Source organism: Onychostruthus taczanowskii, unplaced genomic scaffold (genome assembly GCF_017590055.1).
Source record: "Onychostruthus taczanowskii isolate IOZ18803 unplaced genomic scaffold, ASM1759005v1 scaffold83, whole genome shotgun sequence".
NCBI classification, from domain to species: Eukaryota; Metazoa; Chordata; class Aves; order Passeriformes; family Passeridae; genus Onychostruthus; species Onychostruthus taczanowskii.
This window is the reverse complement of record NW_024506221.1, coordinates 2,114,399-2,141,008: the sequence shown is the minus strand read 5'-3', so window position 1 is coordinate 2,141,008 and position 26,610 is coordinate 2,114,399. Positions and strand designations below refer to the sequence as shown.

The window sequence follows — 26,610 nt, the reverse complement described above, 5'->3', positions numbered from 1 at the left end:
AGTATTTTTTCGGGCTGCTCAGTCCTGAGAATTAAATTGGTAGGAGAAGTGACCAATGAGTATTCTTCTATTTGCTGGCTGTGGGTGACAGAAGCCCCAAGTTTGCCCAGGCAGAGCTCAAATGTAATTCGTCTCATCAAACCAGGTGTTGCACTTCATCTAAACATCCTGCTTGAACTGGGGGATAGGGACAAGGACTTTATTCTTAAAAATAATCTCCGACACCTAACAGGATTGTGTGCCATGTTTGCCATTGGGTTCTTCTGGTTTTCTTTCCAATGACTTTCCCCCTCCACCACCTTTTCCTCCTATTAATCACTGTGCAATACATGTCAGCAAAGATGTTTCGGCCAGACTTCTGACCTCACCATATCTAAATGGTGTGTCAAGGGTAAAAGTTTATCTCTCTACAAAAGAGATAACAAGCTATCACTGAAAGTACAGGATTGTCATCCTGATCAGTTTGAAATGGAGGGGATGAGAAATAATCTGTTCTCCATTTTTGTTTGTGTTGGGGCATAGGGCATGAATGGATTAAAAGAACCTCTGAGACACAGACGTGGGGATCTTTCATATTCAGCAGGAGGGTTCTGTTCTGACCTGCTCTTAAAAGAAATAAAGTATAATACAATACCTTGAAAGAGTGATAAATCTTTAAACCCTGTGCAGACAAATAGTGTTCTTCAGTGATAAATTGTTTTGGAAGTTCTCAACTAAGTAGAGATTTGTTATGCCTACAAGTGTTTCAGATGAGTTATGACTACTCATGACTTAATACAAATGCTTAATGCAAATGAAGACATAGTTGGACAGTGGTCCAGTGACACCAAGTTCTACCGGTCTTCAGAAAATAGTTGTCTCTTGTCTCTTGTTTAGCAGAGGATAAGTGTTTAATTATTATTTCTGTACTACAAACTCAAACAGATATGGTCTGTTTTATTACTACAGATTTACATGGTGGATGTGTTCCATTTATTGTGGCTTTGTTCCTAATCCTGGAGATACACAAAGGGTAATTTCTTCTGTAAGGTCAATATAGAATAGTAACTCATACTAGATTTTCTTGGCTTAGCACCTGCATTTGTCAAGATTTCAGAAATTAAAAGGTTCACCAGGAGTTATAAGCTTCCATATATGACAGCTGTCAGTGCTTTGACTGTGTCAGGAGTTCCAAGAACATCATGGATGTGTTGCAAATGTAGTGAATTTAGAAAGCCTTAGTACTTCTGATTTATGTTTACTTACAAAGCATAGGACCTCTTGGGGTAATCTGAATTTGGATAGCCTGCTTTATGAAGAGAGTAACTTTGCCTGTTGCCACACCCAGAAGTATTTCTGATGCTTGCTCCTTCCATGGTGGCAAAGAACAAAGTGTACTAGCCTGCCCCTTGTCTAGCCTCGTCCTCTCCTGTCTGTGTCAGCCTTGGTACTTCTGGTGCACTGTTTTGCAGTTTGGAACCTCTCATGTGCCTCTCTTGTTTCTTTCTTGTTTGTTCGTTTCTTTGTTCGTTTAGTTTTGTTTAGTTCCTTCATCATATCACACACACACGTTAGTCTGTTTGGTGTTACCCACTTTCAGGACTGCATACAGTAAGAAGTCTCCAGCTTATTCTCATGTTGGGAGTCTGGGAAGTAATCTGTGGATGTGTATTTGGTAGTGACTTAAGAGATCTTCAGATCTGCGCTCAGATCAGCAGTCTGGGCTGAGGAGTTTATGCACACAGAAGACTGATTATTCTGTCTGCATTTTTAGGGCTGCTCACACAAGTGCTCTCTGAAAGCACTGCACTTTTGGGTGTACCTGTGGTTGCTTCTGAACAGTTTTATCTCTGCCTGAAAGCACCTGTCCTCTCTCTTTGTATGATCGGACTTTGATCTTTCCCCCTTATAAGTGTAAAATCACAGTCTGAAAGACTGTACTATCTCAGACTGAGATCTATGAACCATGTCAAATATTTGTTATTGAACAGCTTTAGCTGGACGCCTGTGTCTTCAGTAGTTCTAACAGAGAATGGACTTGGTGCTGTGTAATGTTTAAACTTGAATAAATAAATAAGTTTATCTAGTAAGTACAGAAAGAACTTGGAAAGGGATTCCTGAATTGTCACAGACAGCCTTATAAAGTAGAAAATAGTCTCAAAGTAACAAGAGGTACTTTGGTTAAATTAATGTATATTCACATTTCATTGAAAATGAGAATATATGGCTTCCCTCTTAAACTAAGAATAAGGCAGATCTTGATTTATGTTTAGTTACAAAGCGTAGGACCCCTTGGGGTAATCTGAATTTGGATTTGCTTTATGAAGAGAGTAACTTTGCCTCTTGCTACGCCCAGAAGTATTTCTATTTGATGCTTGCTCCTTGCACAGTGGCAAAGAACAAAGTGTACTGGCCTGCCCCTTGTCTAGCCTCGTCCTCTCCTGTCTGTGGCAGCAGGGGGGCACCCGGGGGTGATGGCAGAAGGAATGCTCAGAGTGCAGGATGCAGTGTGGCTCTCCAGGTTCTGCTGCAGGGATACTGCATACTGCAGGTGTTTAATAACAGGAGTACTGGAGAGCAAGCAGTGCCCAGTCCCTCTTACCATCTGATGAGTTTTCTGATCCGCCTTGAGACAAGCTTCTTCTGCACCCCAGCCTTTCAAAAAACCTCTGTTTTTCTGTCACCCCTTACAACTCACTAGAATTTCATTACAGTCGCTGCAGAATGCTTTGCCATTGCTGGGAAAGACACTGAGCCTGTGCTGCTGAGAAACCATGAGTCAGCTTGCTCAAGGGAAGGAGGAGGAGGCAAGGAAATCTCCTTTTATGATGAATCTTCCCACACTTCCTGCTGTTTCTGTTTTGGGCACACTGGTTCAGAAGCTGTGGGCTGTTTTCTGCCTGGCTCTCAGTGTGTGAAAATTGTTCCTTCCCTAAGAGGGATCACCTGCTTGTCCTGATATGAGGTGACAGTATCCCACGCCTTTCCCCATCTAGAACAAAAGGGATAATCTTTCATCTCGAAGCAAAGCACAGTGTCATGGGGGAATTAGGGCAGGAGAAAGCCCTTACTGAGCTCTGTAGAGTTTCAGAGTCCAGCAATGTTAGAGAGGTTTTCTGAGTCACTCTTTACTCTGAGAGGCTGCTGTTTAGTCTTATCCTGTGGGATAAATAGATTCTCATTAAATTCACAGGGACTCACATCCTAACTTAACTAAGGTGTGACTGGACTCACAACATTAACAGCAAAGATTTTTTTACAAACAACATTTGTAAAAAATACTATACATTTGTGTAGGTTATTCAGTAAAAAGTCCCACTTCTGCCTCTTTGCTTGGAATGTCTTATTCTGAGGGTGAGAACAACAGTGCTGAAATGGTTTTTATACAATATGATTCTGGATAAAAATGGTGACAAAGGGGTAACAGAACAGTGCAGTTCACTTGCTGGAAACATCTTGCAACTGCTTCAATTATATTTCATGCTCGAGTTGAGAGCTGCTACAATAGTGACAGGAGGAGAGAAATAGAATTGCTTCACTTCTTTTCTCCCACCCACGGACGTTTCTCAGTGTGGAAAATGAGTCATCAAGAAGAGGTATTTTTACTTTGCAACAGACATTAGAGAAATGTTGATCTTCAGGCAATCTGTGTGTCAATTGATCTGCTAGGCAAGAGGTCTGATCCTGATTGCACAGATTTTATTTCTTTTGCGAAGTCACAACGGGAAGCAGCCAACACAGCCTCCCCAGGATGCACAGTCAGCTCAGGTGTGGCTCCCACTGTGGCAGCTGTGTGACATGGCTGATCTGAGGACTGTGCCAGGTTGCTGGGGTATGAGTCTGCTTTGATGAAACTGGGGTAGCTCCTCAGCAGAGACTGATGGTCGCAGCCCCCTCTGCAAGCACTGCCCCAGCCCGTTGGCAGGGGCATGATGGGTCTGTCTGCCAGGACAGGGCCTGCTTGCCAGCTCTGCCTCAGCTCTGTCAGATATGGCCAGGGACATCTGTTACTTTTGGAGATGTAGACTGACATATCACAGCTTTCAAGAAATTTTTTAGAAGTCTCCTGTCACAAGTGAAAAGTTAGCATCAACAAAATCATGAGGTGGCCCCTTGGTTTGAGAATAGAATTGATTGGGATGTCTGAGCATGCTGCTGTTGGCCGTCTGAGAATTTGAGCACTTAATCTGCTTTTAATTTGTATCTTATTTTGGAGTGTAAGGCTTCAATATAATGTGTAACAAACAAAGGGATTTTATCTGTCATTGTCAAAGCATTTTACAGAAGGGGAAGAGGAAACTTGAGGCTCAAAGCCATGTAAAGGAGTTAATCAAATCTATCTGCAAAGCACAGACCTCATCTTCATTGTTTCTCACTAGACCACACTTCTATTCCTCTAAACCCTTCAAAGGAGCTGGTGGCTCAGAGGAATGTAAAGCAACAAACCTGCAACCACAAACTAGTACTTCTCACACCCAAACTAGTATTTATCACCTAAAACATGTTTTTCTGGCAAGCCAGTGTTACTGTTGAATTAATGTTTTTCCCTTTTGCTACCTTGTACTTTCGTTAGTATTTACTCTCATTTTGCACACATCTGGAGAGCTTTCTATGTTTTTCTGTATGGGGTTTGTACAGCCAGGTTTTGGTAACAGGCGGACTACTAGGCATGACTTCTGTGTGAAGCCGGCAGCAGTCCAAGATGAATGCGATGGGCCTGTCAGAAAAGGTGTTAACACCTCTGTGATATTTAAGAAGGGAAAAAAAACCCATTATTGCACAGATGTAATTGCAGCCAGAGAAGAGGGAGTAAGAAGATGTGAGAGGAACAGTTCTGCAGACCAAGGTCAGTGGAGAAGGAGAGGCAGGAGGTGCTCCAGGTACTGGAGCTGAGATTCCCCTGCAGCCCTGGGTACAGACAATGACTCCTCTCCCTGAGTAGTGACAGGAGCAATGTGTGATAAACTGATTGTAATTCCCATTTCCCCCTGCACCACTGTGGGGGCAGAGGTAGACCCCTCCTCCTAGGTGGAGGGAGAGGTGAAGGGAAGGTGTTCTTAATTTTATTTTAAGTATCCTGGTCTGATTTTGATTAGTAATAGAATTCACTTAATTTCTCCACTGTGAGTCTGTTTTGCCTGTGATGGTATTTGGTGAGTGATTTCTCTCCCTGTGCTCATGTTGTGAACCTTTTGTTACATTTTCTCTCCCCTCTGCACTTGTGGAGGGGAGAGATGGAGAGGCATTGGTGGGCACCTGTCATCCAGCCAGGACTAACTCACCATGATAACTGCTTTTTGGAAGTTTGTGAGCTATGAGGATTATAATTAAGATATCCTTAACCATGCTTTGGTGGCTATATAGTTTTTTTTTTGGATATCACATTTGGAGCTGTGTAAATCCAGCACAAAGACTCTGAATGCCAGTAGTTGTCAGTTGTGGTAGGCTGCCAAAGGTGAGGCTGACACAGCTTGATGTCACTAAGTCCAGCTGGTAGTGACGTTGAGCATGTATTCCCGATAGACATGACACATCTACATCTCTGTGTGAGGGCCCCCCATCCTGCTCACCAGCTGGGCCAGCTTGCTGCTCGTGAGGGGCTTGCTGCTCATCCTTACCCAGTGCAGGGCAAGAAGTCAACAGTTCTGTTGACACACGGCCAGCCTCTTTTATTCCCTTGTCCCTCTGTTTTCTCATGCTTGTAGCAATTACCCTGTCGCTCTGTTTTGTTGCCTTCCAGACCACCTTTGCCACCTTTGATCCTTAGCATTGCAAGATTTCAGGAGTTCCCAAGTGCATTTCCCAGGAGCCTTGTAAAGTGTCCTGGCAGTAACCTTGCAGTTTGGAAGACACTGCAGGAAACATCTCCCACTGACCCCTAGAGCTGGGTGTCAGCCCCCAGCCGTGGAGCCAGCATCCCTGGCTCAGCTGTGGCTCTCCTGGGATCCCTTGGTGAGACCAGGCTGTTGGCCTGCCTTCACTGACTGGTGTCCCTGTGGATGGAGGCGATCACCCAACTTGCCAGCAGCCCGAGTGTAGTGCCAAGAGTCCCCATTTCCAATACATCTGTTCAGAGCTCCCTCACCCCCAGGGAGCTGCATGTTGCCACCAGTGGCTTCAGCTCTAGATCTTGTCATAGGTGTCCATGGTGTGTGAAAGCTGTGGAGACTCAGCTGCCCAGTTGAAATGACTCATCAGACTGTTTCCATATGTTTTTTCCTGTCTGTTGATAACTTTTACTTTCATTTTTTCCTAGGCAGAACTGAACTCCTTGAACCCTTGTGTCAGTGTATTTAAATTGTGATTTGAGTGCAAACTGATTTGGGAAAATTATAATTTTTTTCCTCCCTTTTTTTTTCTTTTTCTTCTACCTCTTTGGCTAGATCTCTTAATGGATCACAGAGCAGACAGCTTGCTTGTATTTCTTGTCCTGGATTTTCACTTACTGAGACATCCCCTTGCCTGATCCTCTGTTAAGCTTTGTAACCACATGGAAGCAGTTTTTCCCTATGGAAATGGATGTCAGGGCTCCCATTTGGTTTAGGAAGAGCTCTATTTAGAAATGTAATTGCTAGGCATTCCCAGTTCATATCACTCTCCATCTGGATGTCTTTTCAGTCTGACATGTTCTTTGGGTTAAAGCATACCCTCTCCTTGCCCCCCTGTTACAGACGAGGGGCCAGCATGGTGTTCTCAGTTCTTAAGAAAGGAGGTTCATTTGTCTCTGTGGATTTGAAAGAAGATGTGCAAATCGAGAGGCAAAACAACTTTTTCTTTAGAATTCTGTTTTTCTGAGGGCATAAGATCCACTGAGGTCACTGAAGGAATTGTATGACCCTGAAGAGGAGAATGGAGTCATGTTAAATACTTTAACACCCAGACACCTACACCTCGACCTCCAGTTGCCTGAATCACCTGTACTCTTTTTTTCGTTTTCAGGTTTAGGTTTATACAGTATTTTCTGCTTGCTCAATACTTTGATGAGGACAAATAGAGCTCAATGGAAATGCATGACAGTAGTGAGAGTAGTTGTTGCCTATGTTTGCCTACTTTATTAGGCACATTTACAGTATGCTGCATTTTTGTTTCTCTTCTGACCTAATATAGTAAAAATAGTGCATCAAATTAAATTAGCTTCATTTTATACTTACTCAGTAGTGGATGTAGTGTCTTGCAGGATCTGCTTTTTATTTTTAAAGCAAATCAAACAAATGAAATGCAGTTATTTCCCAGTAATTTCATTTCATTCTAATTATAATTTTCAGAGGCAAGTGGTTTTGATATTAGAAAGATTATGCTGATGTTCATTAGGTTAGAGTGACATGGTGAATTCACAGAAGGGGAGGAACAACAAATTGTTTGAGAGATTGAATTTGAATTACCGTAATTTCTCATTAAAGCCTGGATTCATTAGTGAAGTATATCAAACAAGAGCAATTTTCTTTTTCTCATTTCACTGTGATCTGTGTCTCAAAGAATGTTTTCAAAAGAAACAGAAGAAATTCTATAAAGCAAAGGATTTGTTTTTCCTTAGATTAAAGTCACTTAGCTAGCTGTGTATGATCTTTTTCTTTCAATTTTGCTTACCAGTTTTCTATAGCATTGCTACATCTGTGAGCTCTGCACTGGTTTTGCTGCTGCTGTGGAGCATTTGGTGATGTTGGGATGGTGGCTATGGAAGTGTGCTCATGTTTAGTAAAGTCCTGCACGATTGCATTGTCACAATTGCAAGAGGTGTAGCTCTATACCTCTTTTCCCAATGGAATTACTTCTTGTTCCCATTGTCTCTTATGCTGTTTACAGACATAGCGTTAGTAAAATTTCTAGCTTTTAAAAAATCAAACTGGTTACTACACATCTGGTTTTCTTTGCAATTTAGCACATGTGAGGACAGTAAAATCCCCTTGCTCTGAGGAGTAGTGGCAGTTGCATGATCAGCTGCCATGACCTGATGTTTAGCGGAAGTTGGGTAAAAATGTGCAGGGAGTGTTCCAAAGGTAAAGCTCAAAGTATTTTGTTGAAGTTGTTGCTTTCATGTGAGTCTTTTCACTCTTCTGAAAAATGGAAGTGGCAGGGTTTTGCAGCATGTGGAGAAGCTAAGTTGTGTTGTCTGTATTATGTGGATTTTTGTTGCATAACATACTCGTGGTTGGATATACCTAGCTAAAGTAGGCAGACGGTGGATGTAACATTCTGGTTGTGTATCTATTGACTTGAAAAACTGTGGCAAAAACTCAGTGAACCTGCCTGTTGGGAAACAGGTAGTAAATCACCTTTCAGGATTGAAAGTGTCTGTATTTGGCAGGAGACTATCAATGTGAAAGAGTGATACCCTGTGGATAACAATAGTTTTGGTGTCTTTGAAGAATGTGCTATGAGGAAGGATGGTTTCTATCTTGTACCTGTGATTGAAGAGATCTTTTGTTATCTATCACAGACTGTCTGTGGAGCTTACACGATTTTGTGTCATTGCTGAGTATTTGTTTCCCACTTGCAAAACAGAACCATCAAGGAAAATACCTTCAGTATCAAGCCCAACCAACAACACAGCACTGCCAAGCTTGCAACCAGACCACATTCCCATGTGCCACATCCGTGTGTACCCTGCACTCTCCCCAGAGATGGCAGCCCCACCATCCCACAGGGCAGCCCTGGCTTTCCCATCAAGGTCTTGTCCCCAGACCTTTGATAGTGTTTTCACAAGGGCGGAGGTCCAGAGAGAATGCAGCTGAAAACAAGAGCAAGAGGTGTGTCCTGTGGTGGTCCACCAGCTACAGAAGTTGGGAGGAGGGGAGCAAAGGTTTATTTCTGTTCCCTTTGACTCCGACTTTTGAATCTGAGTGACTCGGGGTGAAATAGTCAGGGATTTGTGTGGTGGTGGTTGTAGTTTGGGTTTTTGGTGTTTTTTTGTAAAACTTGAAATTTATTTGCATTTACTACTAACTCCTTTGTTATTGAATGTTGTTAATTAAAGCTTTTTGATCTGATTGAGTAATTTAGGCTAAATTTTGTTTGAATTTTTCTTTGAACACTGAGGATCTTACCCTGCAAAGTGCTAAATAACCTTATGCTCCCACAGCCTTCTCAGTAGGAGCTGAGAACACTGCACTGCCCTGGGAAGTGGCTGGATCTTCATGAGGCCAGGTCACACGCAGTCTAGCATAATTTAAAAGTAGGATGAAGGTTTTCAAATGTGTTTTGGTTAATACATCATGGCCTCTCCTACAATAATAGTTCCTGTGGCTTAATATCTCATAGGAAGTATTTTATTTAATAGTAAAATCTTACTAAATTTTTCAGGCCCTCTGTTACTCTTGTCCTGTTGTGAAAGAAGGCTGCTACTTTTCCTTTTAATTTCGCTGGTGCAAATAAGTGGTATACTGCTTTACTGTTCCATTTCACCACAGGAAATAATTTCAAATGGTTACACCGCTTCTTTTGGGCTTAATGACACTATCAAATGATGGAAAGTGAGTGACCTTTCAGAATGGAGTGAGCTATAATCACTCTGCACCTGAGTTCCTTGTTTTCTGTTGTGGAAGGAACAGCCTCCGCCGTAACCTTCCCCAGGGGGCTGTGAGACTGGGGTGTTTATTGATCAGGTGCTCACATGACTCACATCACCAGTGCCTCCGTAATAAACAGTCCTGTAAGCAGGTGAGCAGTTTGACCATGTCTGCTTGACCATGTCTGCTTCCAGGGGAATTCTTTTGAGATGAAAATGTGGTGTCCCCACCCACGTGTGCCACTATATTAACAATAGTGTTATATTGCCACTGTATTAACAATGCTTGTGCCAGTATTACCTGAAGGTTTTTTGTGTGAGTTCTCTTTCCTCAGGACCCCAAGCCTCAGATTTGAAAAACAGACTTCAAGTGTGCTGATACTTATGTTAATTGTGCTCTTCCTGCTTGTAATTATTTGCAGTTAGGTGTTTGTGTGTTTTGTGTGTCCTGAGGTGCCTGAGATGACACTCTTGGTGAAACTGACCCAGATTTTAAGATGTAGATGTCTGAATTGGATTTTTTAAATCTCTATATTTAGGTTCCTCTGTACAATGGCCTCAGTAAAAACAGGATGACAAGCACTTGCAGCTGCATTACTGTTTCCACTGATGCTTTCTGTGGAGTCTGGGCCTCTGCTAGCTGAGCAGTCCTTCAAGTCACTTCAAGTGTCTGTGGTGTCAGTGAGACACCCATCTTCGGTGTTTGATCCTTTTCTCTTTCATTCTGTTGGTTAATTGGTTTTGTTCAAGCCATCTAATTTTTTTTACATTAAGTCTTCTTAGTTCTGTCTTTATTAAAGGCTCTGAAGAGATCTTCAGATTAAGAGCTCTGTGTTAGTGAAAGGTTTAGTGGTCTTAATCTCACTTTAGTAGATTGACGTTTTCTGGCTGTGTTTGCTGTCCTTCTCTAAACTTACTAGAAATGCATAATAATAGAATGCCTGATTACACAACTTACACTTTACAGGTTGTTTCTCATCTTCTGGATGCTTTCCATATTTCAGTGATAATTTTGGTGGGTGGGTGTGGTAAATAGTGCAGTCAGGGCAAAGAGTAAGGAAGAGATGAAGGGAGTACATCGTGTTTGACAATTTTTAATTGTACATTTGCTCATGAAGGAGCAGATAGAAGGATAAACCTTCACTTTTTCCTGGGAGTTTTGCCTATGGGACCAGGATTTCATTGTGTGTTTTAAAAAAGCAAGTACCTTAGCATGAGTCCTGTTTTACCATTTTCTCAAAGGTATTTAAATGCTGGCCTCATAAAAGGTGCTTAGGTAGCCATATCCCTTTTAAGATACCTAAATTTCTACTGAAATCTGCAACAGAATGGAAATTCTTGTACCTTAGTGAGTACATTGCATTTTCTAAAATGGTGGATATGTACTGATGGTACTTTCAAGGGAATATGAAGTTTAGTTTTCTAACTGCTTTTTCTGCACAATTATTGTTGACCAATTATTTTTAAAATCTGGACGCTAAGCCCTTTTTTTCAAAACTGCTGATGGTTCCTGCTGATTTCTCTTGGAGATGTAGTGGTTCAGCACACATGAAAGGTAAATCAATGACTATAAGGCTTTGTAGTTACAGATTGCTTTTTGAGAAAGTGTGCATCTTTTCTTGCTGGGAGGCATATAATAAGACACAGCTGGGAATAGAACTATCTCTGCCTTTTCAAGAATACAGGGGCTTCCTAAACCAGCGCTTCATCTGACATGTAATTAGTTTTTTGAGAAGACAGAGATCTAATTAAGACTGGTAGAGGGTTTTTTAAACTTTATCTTTACAAATCAAAATGGTATTTAAAATCTTAACTACATGTTGGGGTAGGGGTACCAGTGTAACCTGTTGGTTTTTGTTCTATAGTTTGCTTAGCATTTTCTATAGGAATGTCTGCCAGGCAATATTCAAATATGGTGTGTTTCGGTATAGTATAAAATTAATATTCTATGAACAGTCATGCATCTTGAAGCATTCTTTGGCTCAAGAACAGTCCATATATTTAAAATTGTTCTTTATTAGATGAGCTGCTACTAAATATAGCTAAACCAAAAAAAAAAAAAACCAGTTCAGTATGCTTCCTATTGCTTTCTGTCAGGAAGAAGAAACAGATTGTGTGATAGTCAGGATTAGCTAAAATTTGTGAGAAGGTGGAAGAACTGTTTCAGATCCTCGCCAATGCTGCCACTTCAAATGTATAAAAAGCTCTTGAACTGAAATTCCCTGCTGCTGTTATTCTGCACCCTATTGAAATATAGTACTGGGTTATGCTTTGAATTTTTTCCCTGAGTCACATTGAGAGTTGTCAATGTCGTATTCAACCTACAACTTTGCTCTCTGAGCTACAAGTGAGAAAGGGAAGGTAATGTTTTCCTCATAAACATTTTACTCATGAAATTAGCAAAGGAAACACAGTTGTTAGTAACCTTGCCAATGCAAAATTTTTCCATTAATTTTACTTAAACTCCTTCTCCATCTTGGCTTTAAATGATTATGTGATTAGCCCTCTACCCATTCCCAGGAAGACTAACTCAAAGTTTAGTGGGGTTCTCCATTTCTGATACTCAGTCAAGTTATACCTTCTCCTCTAATTTCACATGGATATGGCTTGCCATTTTTCCCTGGGCCGTTGTGTAAAAATTGCACCCATCTTCCTGCTGGCACTCTGCAGAACATGTTGCAGCAGTCATCACATTTCCTACCATTCTTGCTTATTGATTTGCCATACTCTGTATATCTGGCTGTCTGGACCCACATAAATATTTTTGATCACTGTCCATTCTTCTAGATTTGTAATTGTTTCTTGATGGTTGCTGTATTCCCCTCAGTTTACTGACATCTTTCTAATTTTAAGGACACCAAGACTGAATATTGTATTAGGAGTGTATCTGTGCCCTCTGACTGAAACTCTCATACCTGAAAAGAATTAAAAAAAAAGTTTTCTTCTCATCTCATACTGAATTTTCATTTTATTTGCTGTTTGTGAGTGCATGCTCTTCCATGACCATGGTGTAGTGTCAGAGATAGGTATCCCAGTGAGGCTCCAAGTGTGAGGCATGACCTACTCTGCTTTTCACGTTACACCTTTCATCCCTGTAATTCTTAGGTCTTCTGGGTAGAGGAGATAAACTCCACTGGCATTGCCCCAGCCATAGAGCACATCCTTTTGTGTCTCTAACTGCAGAAAACAGAAAGGTTTTGACCATGTTAGTGTGATGGGACAGGAGGATGAGCCAAGCCTTTGGGTTTGCAAGCAGTCCTTGCATCTGTGTGCAGGAACAGCAGATATTGCTTTAGATTTAAATGCGTGCAGGATATGGGTTAGTACTGTACCACAATCTAGTCATTTTCAGAGGTGCTGGACTTCACCTTAATGATTTGAAGATGGGACTCTGTGTACCTGTAAGAAGTATATAAATAACTGGCTTTAGGTATGCCAGTGGTCCTGAATTATGTAAATGGATTATATTGGCATAAATGAATGGCTATGGACAATTCCACAGGTAACATGTATTAAAACTCTTGCTCTGTGGGATTTTGTCATGTTGAATGTGTGCACTTTTGGTTTAGAATGGTTTTAAAAGCAATAGTTTGACATTCAAGTAATATATTTGGAGGTTATATATTAAATTTGTGCTAATTATAATGGAACCTGAAAGTATGGAAAATAGAGAAAAGAATAATTTTAGTTCATAAATACAGTATTTCAGCTGTACTAAGTATTCAGGGCTGACTTTAGGGGGAAGGGGAAAAGTTAAGAGTTCTGTGAGATACATCAAAGAATGGATAAGAAAGAGTATTTAAATGTGTTACTTTTTCCCTGCACAGCAGTGCCTATCGCACACCTCATTAGATAAATGAGCAAAATGCCAACTAATTAATGAATGTGTAGAGTGTTCGAAGAACAAAGTCTAAGACCTTCCTCCTTTTCTGAGCACTGCATGCAAAGGAAAGGAGCTCTTGTGCTTGTCAGGAATATAATGAAGTTAAACACTGAATATCTCCAGAGATTTATTTGGGCTTAATTTTTGGCTTTCATTATTGCTAAGATGCTGAAATTATAAAATTATCAGGTAAAATTTCTTATGTCAAGCTTCTCTCTTCTTGGATAGCTGTAACTGTTCAGTTTGTGCTTTACCTTGTGTCTCTGTTTTAGGTTTGTGGTTGTTTCTTTTTGTGTCCTTTTATTTTAGTTTTGAAAAATAACAACACAAAGGCTTTGTACAGGGGCTGGACAAGGTGTTACTCTTCAATTGATCTGAACTGAAAATCTGATTACTTGAATTAGAACTGTAGGACCCTCAAAACAGCCTTCTAGTAGGAACAATGTGGATTAAACCCTCATGGCTTTAAAATAAATCTTAACTGTCTTCAAAAAGAGCATATCAAAAGGTCTTCTAACCACAGTGCTCCAAAATTAAAAGGTGGAAGCTGAAAAGAAAAAAAACTTTTCTTCTCTAAAACCACCCACAAAACCATGAACAGCAGCAAAAAAAAAAAAACCAACAAAAAAACCAATAAACCTGAAAGCCCCAAAACCCCAAACTAAAACAAAATAAACCTCTAGAAAGTACATGGTGGAAGAAAATGGACCCCATGATGTAAATAAGGTGGCCAGAGGCACATGATACTACGTGATGCTCTGGCTGCTGCTGAGCTGGGCCAAGAATTCACTGTCCTGAGTTTTTTTTAGTGCTCTGTTTCCTGGGGAAGACTGAAATTGGATGAAGAGCTAATGGGGAATACGCAGGGATAATTCAAACACGCAGGATCAGTGGAGGGAGAGAACAGAGACCAGAAGTATAAAATGTGTCCGTATTGAGAGGCGGGAGCTGCACCTGGTCAAACAGGGCAACTTGACAGGCAGGAGGCTTTAGTAGTTCTCAGTGAAATGGTCAGATTCTGGTGCAGTCTGATTGTGGGGAACCTGTTTTTGCACATGGAGACGTACTTCAATGTAACTCTGTCCGGAATGACACACAGCACATACATTTTTCTCCCCTCCCAAGTGTTCCTGGTTTGCTAATTTTACTTTTGGAAGTGCCCTCATGTTTGTAAAGTAATGATCAGTCCTGTAGACTTTGATGTAGTTGCTAGAAGTTTTTGTGCCTTTGTCATTGGAAGCTTTGCTAAAGGGAAATGTTTGAGCTGCAGTTTTCTGTGTCCCCTTTATTTGAATGACATGCTAAATCCATCAGGGCTTTATGAGTAACATTCCCCATTTGATTCAGGTGCAATTCAGTTTCATGAGAAGACCAGTAGCTCAATTATTCTTAGTGACAAATGCAAACTATAATAATTTTGTCTCAGTGCCTCTGTACCCCCAGGTAATGTCAGGAGACGAAAGCAGTGCCATTTTTGACGCACTGACACTGCTCATCTCTCTTTGGAGTATTTGTGATCTGTCATCAATAGATGTGCCTGTTTTCATATGTCACCACACACGCACATTCTCCATCATCCAGAGGAAAAGATTACTCAGAATCACTTGTTATTCTTTTCTGTATAATTGCTGGTGCATCATGGGAAGTTACGATGTACGGTGAAAGGGGCTTGTGCACAAATTTCAATTCTGTACGGGCATCTGTCTATATCTAGCAGCAAAAAATAGCTGTGACTAATGCTGGGTCATCAGTTGCTGGATCACAAGGAATACAGAAATTCTTTGAACTGAGGTGTTTCAGGAGATCTAAAGTGGCCTGAATATCTGTAAAAAAATTTGCTGAGATGCAGACATGTACATTCAAAACATTTTAAAGGGTATTTCAAAAGGTATTTAGAAATCCTTGAAGATTGTTTTAATAAAGAATCTTGAAAATGGTATGGATGTGAAATGGTTGGCAGTCCAGTTTTGTAGCAAGATGCGGGCATTAAGGAAAAAAAAAAGGAACAAAAGTGCTCAAAAAGATTTGCACCCTTTGGAATACATACTGGAATTTTTAGCAAAGCAACTAAGTACTTGTTTCTAAAAAACAACAGAAGTGTGGTAAGGCGTCAGAAGTTTTGTATTTTCTGTGCAAGTTGCCTGTAATCTTTGACAAGTACTAAAGTCTCCCTTGGACTTCAGAGGGATTTAGTTCAAGTTATAAATTCTGTAAAAGAAAATAAACCAGTCTTTAATATTGTGAGATTCTTCTTGCTGTGCTTGACTGACAGCCACTTTTTCCCATAGCTGTGCAAATATATGCATGAAAACCCAAGTCCACCTCCTTTTAACTTTTGTCTTATTTGTGGCTTCTGATGCTTTCTCCCAGAATATAAAGTTGTTTTTTGCTAATCTTTAGTCTATTTGATAGCAAAAGTTTTAAAAATCATTGCTTTAAAAAAAGGTGGAAGTCCTGTGCTTCGTAAGTTATTTCCCCATGTGAAAGAGCAAAAGCCTGTATAATTATTTGTATTTTAAAAAATCTTATGCAAATTTTTATTTCCAGAAGCATGTTATGAGATAGGCTCTCTTGTATATGTGTAACTGTGGTGATTCTAACACTGTTTTGTCTGTCAGTGTGTTTGGGACACACGACACTGTGTGGTTAGTGTTTTATGCAACCGAAACATTTACTTAGTGCTGTTTATGGTTTTGTCACTTTACTGAGACTGTATTGTAATGGTATCATGAGTGAATGGAGTGCAGCATGTAGTGTTTTGTACTGCCTAAGAGTATTCATGGATTCACTAAGTTTTGTGAACTTTTTTTTATTGTTTCCCTCAACTTCAGCAAGGCTTTGGCCACTGTCTCTCCCAATACTCTCGTGGCAAGCTCAGGAAGTGTGGGTTGGATGAGAGAACACCGAGGTTGATTAAGAACTGGCTAAACAGCTGATCCCAGAGGGTTGTAATGAGTGGCACATTGTCTTGTCACCAGCGGTGTACTCCAGGGGTCAATACAGGGCCCAGTAGTGTTTAATGTCATCAGTGGCTTGGAGAGCAACTTCCCAGGGAGTTTGCTGATTTCACAAAGCTTGGAGGAGTGGCTGATAGCCCAGAGAGCTCTGCAGCCCTTCAGAGGGACCTCAACAGGTTGGAGAGGTAGGCAGAGAAGAACAATCCAAAATTCAGCAGAGACAAATGCAGGGTCCTGCACCTGTGGGAGGAATAACCCCAGGTGTCAGCACAAGCTCAGGTCTGACCTGCTGATCAGCCTCGTCTCCTGTGGAGAAGGGCCTGAGGGTCCTGGTGTCCATGAGCCAGGACAGCAGTGTGTCCTTGTAGCCAAGAATGACAATGGTAACCTAGAATGCATTAGGAAAAACATTGTCAGCAGATTAGGGAGGTGATTCTACCCTTTTTCTCAGCCCTGGTGCGGCACATCTGGAGAGCTGTGCTGAGTTCTGTGCTCTTTAGGACAAGAGACACATGGAACTCCTGGAGTCGGTCCAGTGGAAGATTACAAAGATGATCAAGGGACTGGAGTATCTCTATTATGAGGACAGACTGAGGAAGCTGAGCCTTTTCAGCATTGAGAAGAGACAACTGAGGGGGAACTTCATCAGTGTCTGTCAGGGTCTGCAGGGAGGGGTCGGAGCAGGGACCGGGCTCTGCTCGGTGCTGCTGAGCAATAGGACAAGACAAGAGGCAATGGGCAGGAACTGATTCACAGGAAATTCCACGTAAACATGGGGAAGATCTTTTCTGTGCAGGTGACCAGGCACTAGAACAGGTTGCTCAGGGAGACTGTGTAGTCTCCTATAAAGGAGATGTTCAAGGACTATTTGGACACAATCCTGTGCCATGTACTTTGGGCTGATCCTGCATGGCTGGGGAGGTTGGAGCAGATGACCCACCGTGGTGCCCTCTAGTCTGACCCATGCTGTGATTCTGTGATATGTAACAGAATAGTAGCATAGCTGAGGTTTGAAAAGGCCTCTAAGATCATCAAGCTCAGCTCTTAACACATTGCCAACATGTTCACCACTAAACCATATTCTCATGTGCCTTATCCATACACCTTTTGAATGCTTCCAAGGATGGTGATTCCACCACTTGTGTGGGAAGTCTGTTCCAATGTCTAATCACCCATTTAGTGAAGAAGCAGAACAAAATTTATGTTACATAATTGTAAATGTGCATTTATAAATACATTCTAAAAGTCTCCATATTTTTTTGCTGGAGACAAAAGTGAATGCCAGCAAGACTTGTTTACAAAATCTGCCAGGTAGGAAAATGCAGAATGCTGCCACGGTTCTGTGTATGTTTCTGAATATGAGCTTCAGTGGACCACTTCCTCAGCTGATGTGTGCTAAGTGAGATAAAATCTTTCAAAAGCACTAGAGTGGAAATCAAGATTATTTTTCCCATACTTCTGTTGTTTTTTGAGAGCTCCACTGAAATGTAACGAAGTGTTTCTTATATATACCAAGTGATGGAGTATCTTGCTAATTTACTTGTTCATAATCTATTGAAAAACCTAACCTATTTTACTCCTTTCTACAGTTTTACCTCAAAAAGTGTAAAAGCATGATGTGTATATGATGTTGTACTTTCAGAAATATTATGTAGATCATTAAAGGGGTCCTTTGGCCCCAACTTGTCACCAGCATAAATTTTTTTTTTTTTTTTTGTATCAAAGTTTCAGTCATATTTTTTTCATCTCACAGACTTGTGCAAAAGCTGACCCAGGCACATAATCATTATCATAGTAGCATTTCATATTTCAAGTTTGTCCGTAGCTTGCTTTGCTGAGTTTTAGTATCCTTCTTAAGGTATAAAATTTTGTGCTGATTGCATTACATCATTGATGAGCTAGATCTGAGATTTTGGCATATTGTAAACAAAGTCTCTTGTGAATTCTGTTGCTTCGGATCTATTATGGTTAAGTCCTGTTTACTCTTTTTTTGTATTTTGTTACATACTGGCATTACTATCAGATTCCACATAACAAAAGATCTTGTTTTCTTTCCTCATCAAGTTTGCAAGAAACAACATTAGGACATAGAGCTCTGGCTCTGATAGAGATGACTAAAACTGGAAAAGAAACTAGATCGCAATTTCCACACTTAATAAGGCAGTAAGTCAGTTGTTACCATGGGACAGAACTGGTTGAATTGTCACAACTATTCCATAGGCATAAATCTTAGACTTGCACCAGATACTTCACACTGTTCCTGCTGTGCAAAACAGCTGGAAGTTCAGCTTAAAGGATTTCTTTCTTAGAGAGAAACAATGGGTGGCATGGAGCTGAGATAACCCGAAACTGATGGGAAGCTACATCCCAGATACAGCATCGCTGTTGTGGCTTTAGGATGTGTATCTGATTATGGGGTTTGTATGATAGGTAAAACTGCAGTTCGAGGGTCAGGAAGCAATCTTACAGATGGATATAGGGAGGTGAAGCTGGTTGGTTTCCCTTTTATGAATGTGCTTTGCTGCAGTAACTTTTGCTTTGCTCTCTTTTTCGGTTTTCATGAGTATTTTTCTTTGCCCTGGAGATGCAGTTTTGGGGTAACATTTTGCCTGGTAGTATAATCAGTTAAGACTTTCTACTCCTTTTTAACTAGCTTTGGGAAATTGTAGTAATGTCAGATGAAGATGAATCTGCTTATTTTGTATTCATTTGGGAAAGATTAATTTAAAAAATGGCAATTACATGGTGCATACCCATCTGGTTGATGAATTAGTTCTCCAATGGAGATGAACTCTTGCATAATAATTTTTCTGTAGAAGGAATAGATATGTTTAAAACACATTGGAAAATTCTTGCAATGAGACCCCTGTGAGTAAAATTGTTACTAAGTCAAGGCTGTCGATGTTAATATTATTTCAAGCCATAAGAAGTTTACATTAAAACCATGAAACATGACAGTTCCCACTAATTTCTCATGTAGTACTTTACTATTTGTTCAATAACAAAAATTTTACTAGGCCATTTCAAGAATGAATCTTGTTCTAAACTTAAGGGTTGAGAAATATATGTATTGCAGGATGTCTTCTATAGAGGGTCTGAGTAAAACAGAAACAGCACCATCAGGGAGGCTTTGTTTACACCCAGGAGTTTAACTGTTCCTGTAGCTAAAGCAATATAACTGAACAAGCAATGGTGAACGTGTTTATGGGAACAGGAATAAATTATACTGCTGTAAGCTGTATTTAGTAACTGCAGTAAGGGTGTACTGAGGAACTGCATTGCCAGAAGGAAAAATCATTTCCCTCACTGGAATAATCATGTTGTACTTCTGTGTGAGGGCCAGGCCTGAATTAATTCCAGTTGCATTTCTGAGTTCTTAAATGAGAAAACTGCTTCAGTAAAGGCTTTCTTTGGCTTTGGGAGGATTTGACTCTGAGAGGTGTTGAACATCTGCATTTTCACTGAAGTCTGTGCTGTTTAAGGTGTTGTAAGTCACCACAGTCGTGTGTTTGTGGCTTGGCTCTAAATCTTGTTAAAGTCAGTGGGAAAATGCTTGGGTGGCTGGAGGACAGGAACCCTTGGGAGACCATTGTTTGCCTGGCATATCTTGTTCGCTGACAACTCAGGTGTGCAGGCAGTAGGAAGCAGTTTATCCTCAGAGCAGAAAAATGTGCTGGAGGGTGACCGTGTTTGAGAATCACAGAGGCGAGCTGAGATAAAAATCCAAGTTTTGTTTTGTTCAGTAGTTTTATTTCTACTTTTTGCTTCCATGGTCCACACATAATTTAACATGAGTTGACAAGCTGAAGCAAAGCACTACCACCTCTCTCTGGGGGAGGTGGAGTGGATTTAATCTCCCTGTTGCTGGATTCGCTGGGCTCTGGATCAAATCCTAAGTTTGAATAGTCAGGTTTGAGACTACTTCTAACTTGCATTTTCATTAACCTTTTAATTTATTCCACCTCACAAGACAAACAGTGTGTTGTTTGGTTACTAGCTTCTGTTTGGCAGCACCACAGCTGCTGCTTGGCAGAGCTAACCACATGATGAAGAAAAAGGAAGAGAGAACTCAGTTCCGTCAGGTTTCTGCACATGTATACATTGACTAAGCAAAAGTTAGCTTTGAAATCAAATCCAGCTTCAAAGTTAGGTTAGGTTGTTGAGATCTTTACCCAACTGAATTTTGAGTATCTGCATTACGGTGGGAAACGCTTTAGCCCCTGTTCTTGCTCTCAGTATTAGAACAAACACATACCCAGAAGTTCTGGAGGCAGCAGAGAGGTGTGCAAGCAGCCAGTCTAAAAGAGTAAGGCTCTTTCAGTACCTCTTTCAGTAGCAGAAGGAAGAAGTCATGGTTACAAATGTTTTTAGAAGATAGGGTTTGGTGAGAACAGACATGCAGTTAAGTTCTCAGGAATTTTTTGGGATATTCTGGTTTTTTTCTGCATCTCAGAGCAAAATTCTCTATACATGACTGCGCTGAGATATAACATTTCCTTATTTTGGAATATTTCCTTATTTAAAATAGTGATACTATACATGACGACAGATTATTTAGAATTAAATAACCCAGTCCTTAGGGAAAATACTCCAAGATGAGGGGATACAGATGCTGCCTATTCAAAATGCCTAAAACATAATTAAAACAGAAAAGTCATAAAATGTTGAATTTGTACAGTGATGGAATTTTAATCAGCAGTTGTGTGGCAAAATCCGTGGTCAGCTGTAATAAATGCTCCTTCTGCTTCAATTTACAAGAACATTTGCAGCTGTTGAAGAAACAGGCATCTCTGTGTTTAAGTCAAACAATACATAAAATATTCTAGAATAGATGGTGTGCAGAAACAGGTGCAGAGCTGTGTGTTAATAGATCGACTTGCAGAAGCAAGTGTGAGGGAATTGATTGCCTCATACAGTCAATGGATTGTTAAAGGGAAACTCATATAATGGAAACTCTTGAGAGAGAAATATTAAAAATCATACCTGGCTTCAGTTTCTTGTCTACATGGAAGCTGTATTTGTGTCATTTAGAAAGATTGTATGAACCAATTTTCAACAATTTTTCAGCAAGTGCAATACATACCAAAATTTCTTAAGAGGTGTGTACTATCCTGGCTTTGGCTGAACTCACTACAGACATGAGCCCACACCATATATTATTTAAATCTGTAAGTTGACACAATATGTAGAATTTAGAATTGGAGAGAATATGAATTATACAACAGACACCTTTCAGTGTGCTTCATAGTTGAATGTTTTGAATACAAAAATTAAGATGCACACTAAACTTAAAACCAGAAGGACTTAGTGGGTAGTTAGATAACTGAGCAAACCATCACACCTGTTTGTCCTGCTCTCAGCAACGAGTTTAGTGAAGGTCTCACTGGAAGATAGGGAAAACAGATGTGACCTGAGCTGCAGAATCAGAATGGTGGTTTTGAGTGACTGTTTCCTGATGAAACAGATTCGGGGAATCCATGTAGTGAAGCCGCTCTTCATTGTGACTGTGGCACTCTCAAATTTTAATTTGAACACAGTTTGACAAAAAGGTACAGATACTATGTAAAATACAGTTTTGATGGAAGGAAGGAGCCCAAGACATCCTGAGCCTTTGCTGAAACTAACAGAAATGTACAACAATGAGAAAGGCCTCCTGCTGAGTCTTGAGTCAAATACAGAAACCAGATAGAGGAAAAACTGGGCTTTACTACTTCTCTAGTTCTGGTGTTCAAAGAGTGACCTTTTTTTTAATCAGAAGTGAAATGCTACTCTAAAGGGAATATAATGCAGCCTTGATACTCCTTTTAAGAACACTGAAATCAGGATATGCCAATTTAGCAAAGTAAGCTTTCAAAATGGGCATGTCACTTTTTATTTTCAGCTGAGCACTTCAAAAGCTATCAAAATAGATGTTACCTTCTGTTCTGGAAATTGTCAGGAAGCTATAAATAAGCATAAAATAATACAGGAGCAGGAAAAAGTGTTGTGCCAGCAGTTAATGTTGTTGTTTCTAATTTTGTTGTTGTTTTTTTTCTTCTTTTTTACAGTGTGTCCTATTCAGTGCATGTCTCCGAGGATTACCCAGGTACAGTGCAACATCCTTGCCCGTGACACATGTATGCATGTTACCACAATTTGCTATATTTAAATGAGAATATCTGAAAGGGTGTTGATGTCTTCCAGGTGCATCTTGTACTAATCATTTTCCATTCGTTGAGATTATTTTCACGGTCACTTCTCCTTTTCAGGCATCATTTATCAGCTGGGTCAGGGTGAGAACACAGGTCCATGAGTTTAGATAGACTGTAGCTTGGGGTGCTTGGGATAGGAGTGAGAACGTGCCCAGCTTCTCTTTGGCATGGCAGATAAAGCGTGATCTTTCAGGAGCCTGAGGAGGCTGGCTTAGGGCCAGCAGAGCACTTGTGCTGGGGACCTTAATGAGGCTGCTGCTGCTCTCCAGGTTAAACCTGCAGACTCTGTGCCCCTCGGGGTCAGACGGAGCCAAGCACTCATGTGCGGCTCTTTGGCAGTGCTGGCTCGCAGAGGGGTTCCCAGCTGCTCAGCCCAGCCTCCCTTCGGTACTTTGAGCTGGGCTGGCAGAGGTGTTTGCGTACCCACATGGCCAGTCTTGACTGGTGTGTTATTCATAGGAAACAGAAGCAGATGAGAACAAAAGCAAGTTTTCAGGGAGCCTGTTTCCCCAATTTCCTTCCCAAAGACGCTGCACAGATAACTTGAGGCAGCACAGGCTATCAGAAGCAGAAGAGGGAAGCGAGGATGACAGGTGCTGTGCAAATAAGGGTTTATGGTAGTGCTGTTGGTCTGCACCACATTGTGCACCTGTGGTTATTTAACAGTGTAAGTACTGTGAATGATATGAAACCCTCTGCCCTTTTTTGATCTTTGACTGTAGCTTTTCTGAAATGCTTCTCAAAGAAGTATTGTTTCTTTTAGAAGCTCTAAAGAAGTATGACTTTGATCTTCTTTACTGATAAGCAGCAGATTCTGTCTCATCAAAACACCAGTGTTTGAAGCAGATAGAGAAAAAAATCAACAGTGGTGCCAAAAAATGGATTCTGTGAAAGAATGCTAAAACCTCTATTAGATGTATTTTTTTAACCAGCAAGAACTGCGGAGGAGAATGATATTAGTCTATTCAACATTTAGAAATGGGAGAAACTGAGATTCGTAAAATACGCAGTTATACCAGTGATAAATGGATTTACAGATTACTGCATTGAGCTGACAATGAATAGAGGGGAAAATAGTTGAAAAAAATCTTCACCATGTGTTATTAACAGTTTCTTCCATTAAATATCACAAAATTTGACCTCTGGGAACTTCTAAGTAAATGGTAAGCTGAAGCACTGAACCAGCAGCAGTTACTTGCACAGCACATGGGAGCTCATTTCCTGGCCCACTCTTCTGTCTGATAGACCTCAAAATTTCCTTCTGAGTGTTATGTGCAGCATGTCCTATGATATCCTGCTATATGCAGATAGCCTACAAGGCTGAGTGACTTCAGTGTCCCTGAAACCTGATGAATATTCTGTGCCATCATGCCCTGTATTTTAAAGGCCGATAGCAATTGAACATTTCACACTGTAGTTGGCTTGGAGCAGAGAGTAGATCAGTACATATTTACTGATTAAAATCCAGCCCTTCAGGGCTTTCAAAGAGCTGATTTCATCCACATCTCAAGCTTTCGCAGGATATATGTGTGCTTTATGATGAAGAGATGTTCAGTGTGTTGGGAATGATAAGGACTTTCTGCCATTTTGTAGCTTTGATCATAAAACACTCATTTTGACTCAGTGAGCCAAATTCTTTGTCACCTGTTTTTGTCCTAAATTTCTGACTGAATGTTATTGCTGACTGTGTCTTCCTTCTCTGACATGTGTCTTAAGGAAGGTTTCAGGGACATACCAGGGTGTGATGGTGTCAAGTCTGAGAAGCTCTGTGCTGATGTCCTCAACTGGAAGGTGTTCTTCAAGTACTGCTGCAATTTGATAGAGTTCAGAGCAGCACGTGCTCTCTAATTAAATTTCTCACAGGATAAGCATTTACAGATTAAGGTTTAAGTCCATTAGTGCATAGCTACAGCAAACTTTTATCCTGTGTAGATTAAGACTGTGTAATACAGACTGGTTCAGATTTGTAAATCCAATCCAAGGCTGTCAGAGTTGATCATCAGATAAATTGCTAATGTGTGCAATAAGTATATGAAAAGGCCGTGACACAAGTGATGTAAAAAATTCAGCTAAAATGCTACCACCAAAAGTAAATTTTGGATACTAAAAGAAGAGCTTTGGCTAATATACACACTCCCACAGCCTGCTTTGCTGCAAGTGCACAGCATCACCACTTCGGTATTGACAGCAATGTGTAGCTGTTGCTGAATTACTTATTGAAGCATCAAATACAAGCAGCTCAGTTTTAAATCCTATGGAAACCGTAATGTGACGTGACAACCTTCAATAATGGAAGGTGTTTGATGGTTTCATATTTAAGAGTGAAAGCTAAAAATGTGCTCACAAAGGCACACTGGGGGCTTAACAGTAGTAGTGTTGAGACAGTAATGTCTGAAAGTTACCTATCCATTGCTGGAGTTGTGAAAACATAATTGAAAAGTTTAGAGCCAGGTAATAACAGTTTCAGCAAAGTATTGTTGAAATAATTTTCTCATAACATTGATAATTGGGGAAAATAATCCTTCTTAGGAGCAGTTGTAGAATATTTCATCCATGAGTAGAGTGAAGTCCCACTTATATGAGTGTATCATGACTCCTGTGGGAACCAGAAGAGCAGCAAGCATTTTGCTAATGAATTTATGTTCAGAATTATTTTTGTTGGCTGACAGAAACTTGTGGAACTGCTGTAGTCTTTTATCCCAGTGGTTTGTAGGTTATGCACCTTCTTAGACCACAATAGATTGCAGCAGAGATGGAGAGAACCAGTTTGGCAACTAGTAGTTTGCTGCATCCATCTGCTAGGTCCAGGCACTATGTCCTCCAGTGAAGAGGATAAATAGTCCTAGGTGTCAAGTGTTACAAACGGGTTGTTGAAGAAAACAAATCAAAGCCATTATCTTAATTTCAAGTCTCATCATAGTGATGGAAGGAAAAAAAACCCTGAATAGCTGCCAAATAGCAAAAGAAAAAAACAACTTGGCAGCTGCCAAGAAAGAATTACAATGGACATAAAAATATAATTAAAATCTATAAAACCTGTAGCTGAGCTGTCCTTTTTCCATATAAGTATGTCTATTCTGTACAGAACATACTCTGTTCCCAGTTTTCTGTACAGCAGTAAGCTGTAGCACAAGGATTTCCTCTCTCTCTTCCATGTATGTGGTGTTAGGTCTATTTATAGCCAAATGATGGCCTCAATTGTCTCAGCTCGTTAGACTCTGTAGCAGTAACTTACACTCCCAAAACTGGGAAACAGATGTGCTTGTGTTGTGTGTGCAAGGTGGACACAGAAATGATGGTGACAAGGTGGAGAATGTAAACAGAGTCAAGGCAGGGCTTCTTGCAGAGGGCAAGCTGCAGCTGTCCTGGCTGTAGCTCACACCCCTCCTGCCAATGCACAAAAGTGGGGCAAGGAATGAATGCTGACAGAAGGGACCTCCTTAGTTCACATGATGCCGTGGCTGTAAAACATGTCCCCATGTCTGGTGTGTATCTGAGCAGCCACAGACTGATGCTTTGCTGTGCCACAGGAGTGCAGGGCTTGCCCATCCGTGGTGTTGGCCTCCTGCAGCACTGCGGGCACACAGCGTCTGTGCGTGGAGCCAGCCACAGATCCTCAGATTGCCTCGCAGGACAGCACAGGAGTGGGAGTAGACGAAGGTGTGGGACAGAGTCAGACCTGGCAGATGTGTGTGGGTGTGGCAGAAAGGCTGTTTTGCAGAGGGCAGCCAGGAAAACCCGTGTGTGTGTGTGGTGTAGCTGCTGCCCTGACCAGCCTGGCACACCATGCAAGGAAGGGCCACAGCCCCATGCTCTTGATGAAGGTGGCTAAGACCTGCTGGGATGCAAAGGATGGTATCGTTGTACTTCCCTCCCAGTTAATGTTAACACCTGCAACATTTTCAATGGGAGCACTTAAAAGCTTTGAGGCTGCAGCAGTATGCTTAAAATTGCATGTGATTTCATGCATGTTGCTGATATGGGACAAAGTGTTTAAAAGTGTAATACGTAAGTCCTTTTTTCAGTTGTCTTATTTGCCACTTTATCTGTGATTATCTTAATTGTCAGCCTTTCTGCTCTGGAGCATAGGTTTCA

The 26,610-nt window shown here is 40.8% G+C and overlaps 1 protein-coding gene across 2 annotated transcripts in view; it reads left to right on the top strand.

Annotated features, from left to right (window-relative positions):
- PARP8 (poly(ADP-ribose) polymerase family member 8) overlaps window positions 1-26,610 on the top strand; it is a 110,421-nt gene that overhangs the window by 29,181 nt on the left and 54,630 nt on the right. For both annotated transcript variants that reach the window (XM_041424572.1, XM_041424571.1), the window contains exon 3: window positions 22,372-22,409. In XM_041424572.1, coding sequence (XP_041280506.1) covers window positions 22,372-22,409 — 38 coding nt within the window. The remainder of the gene's footprint in view (window positions 1-22,371; window positions 22,410-26,610) is intronic.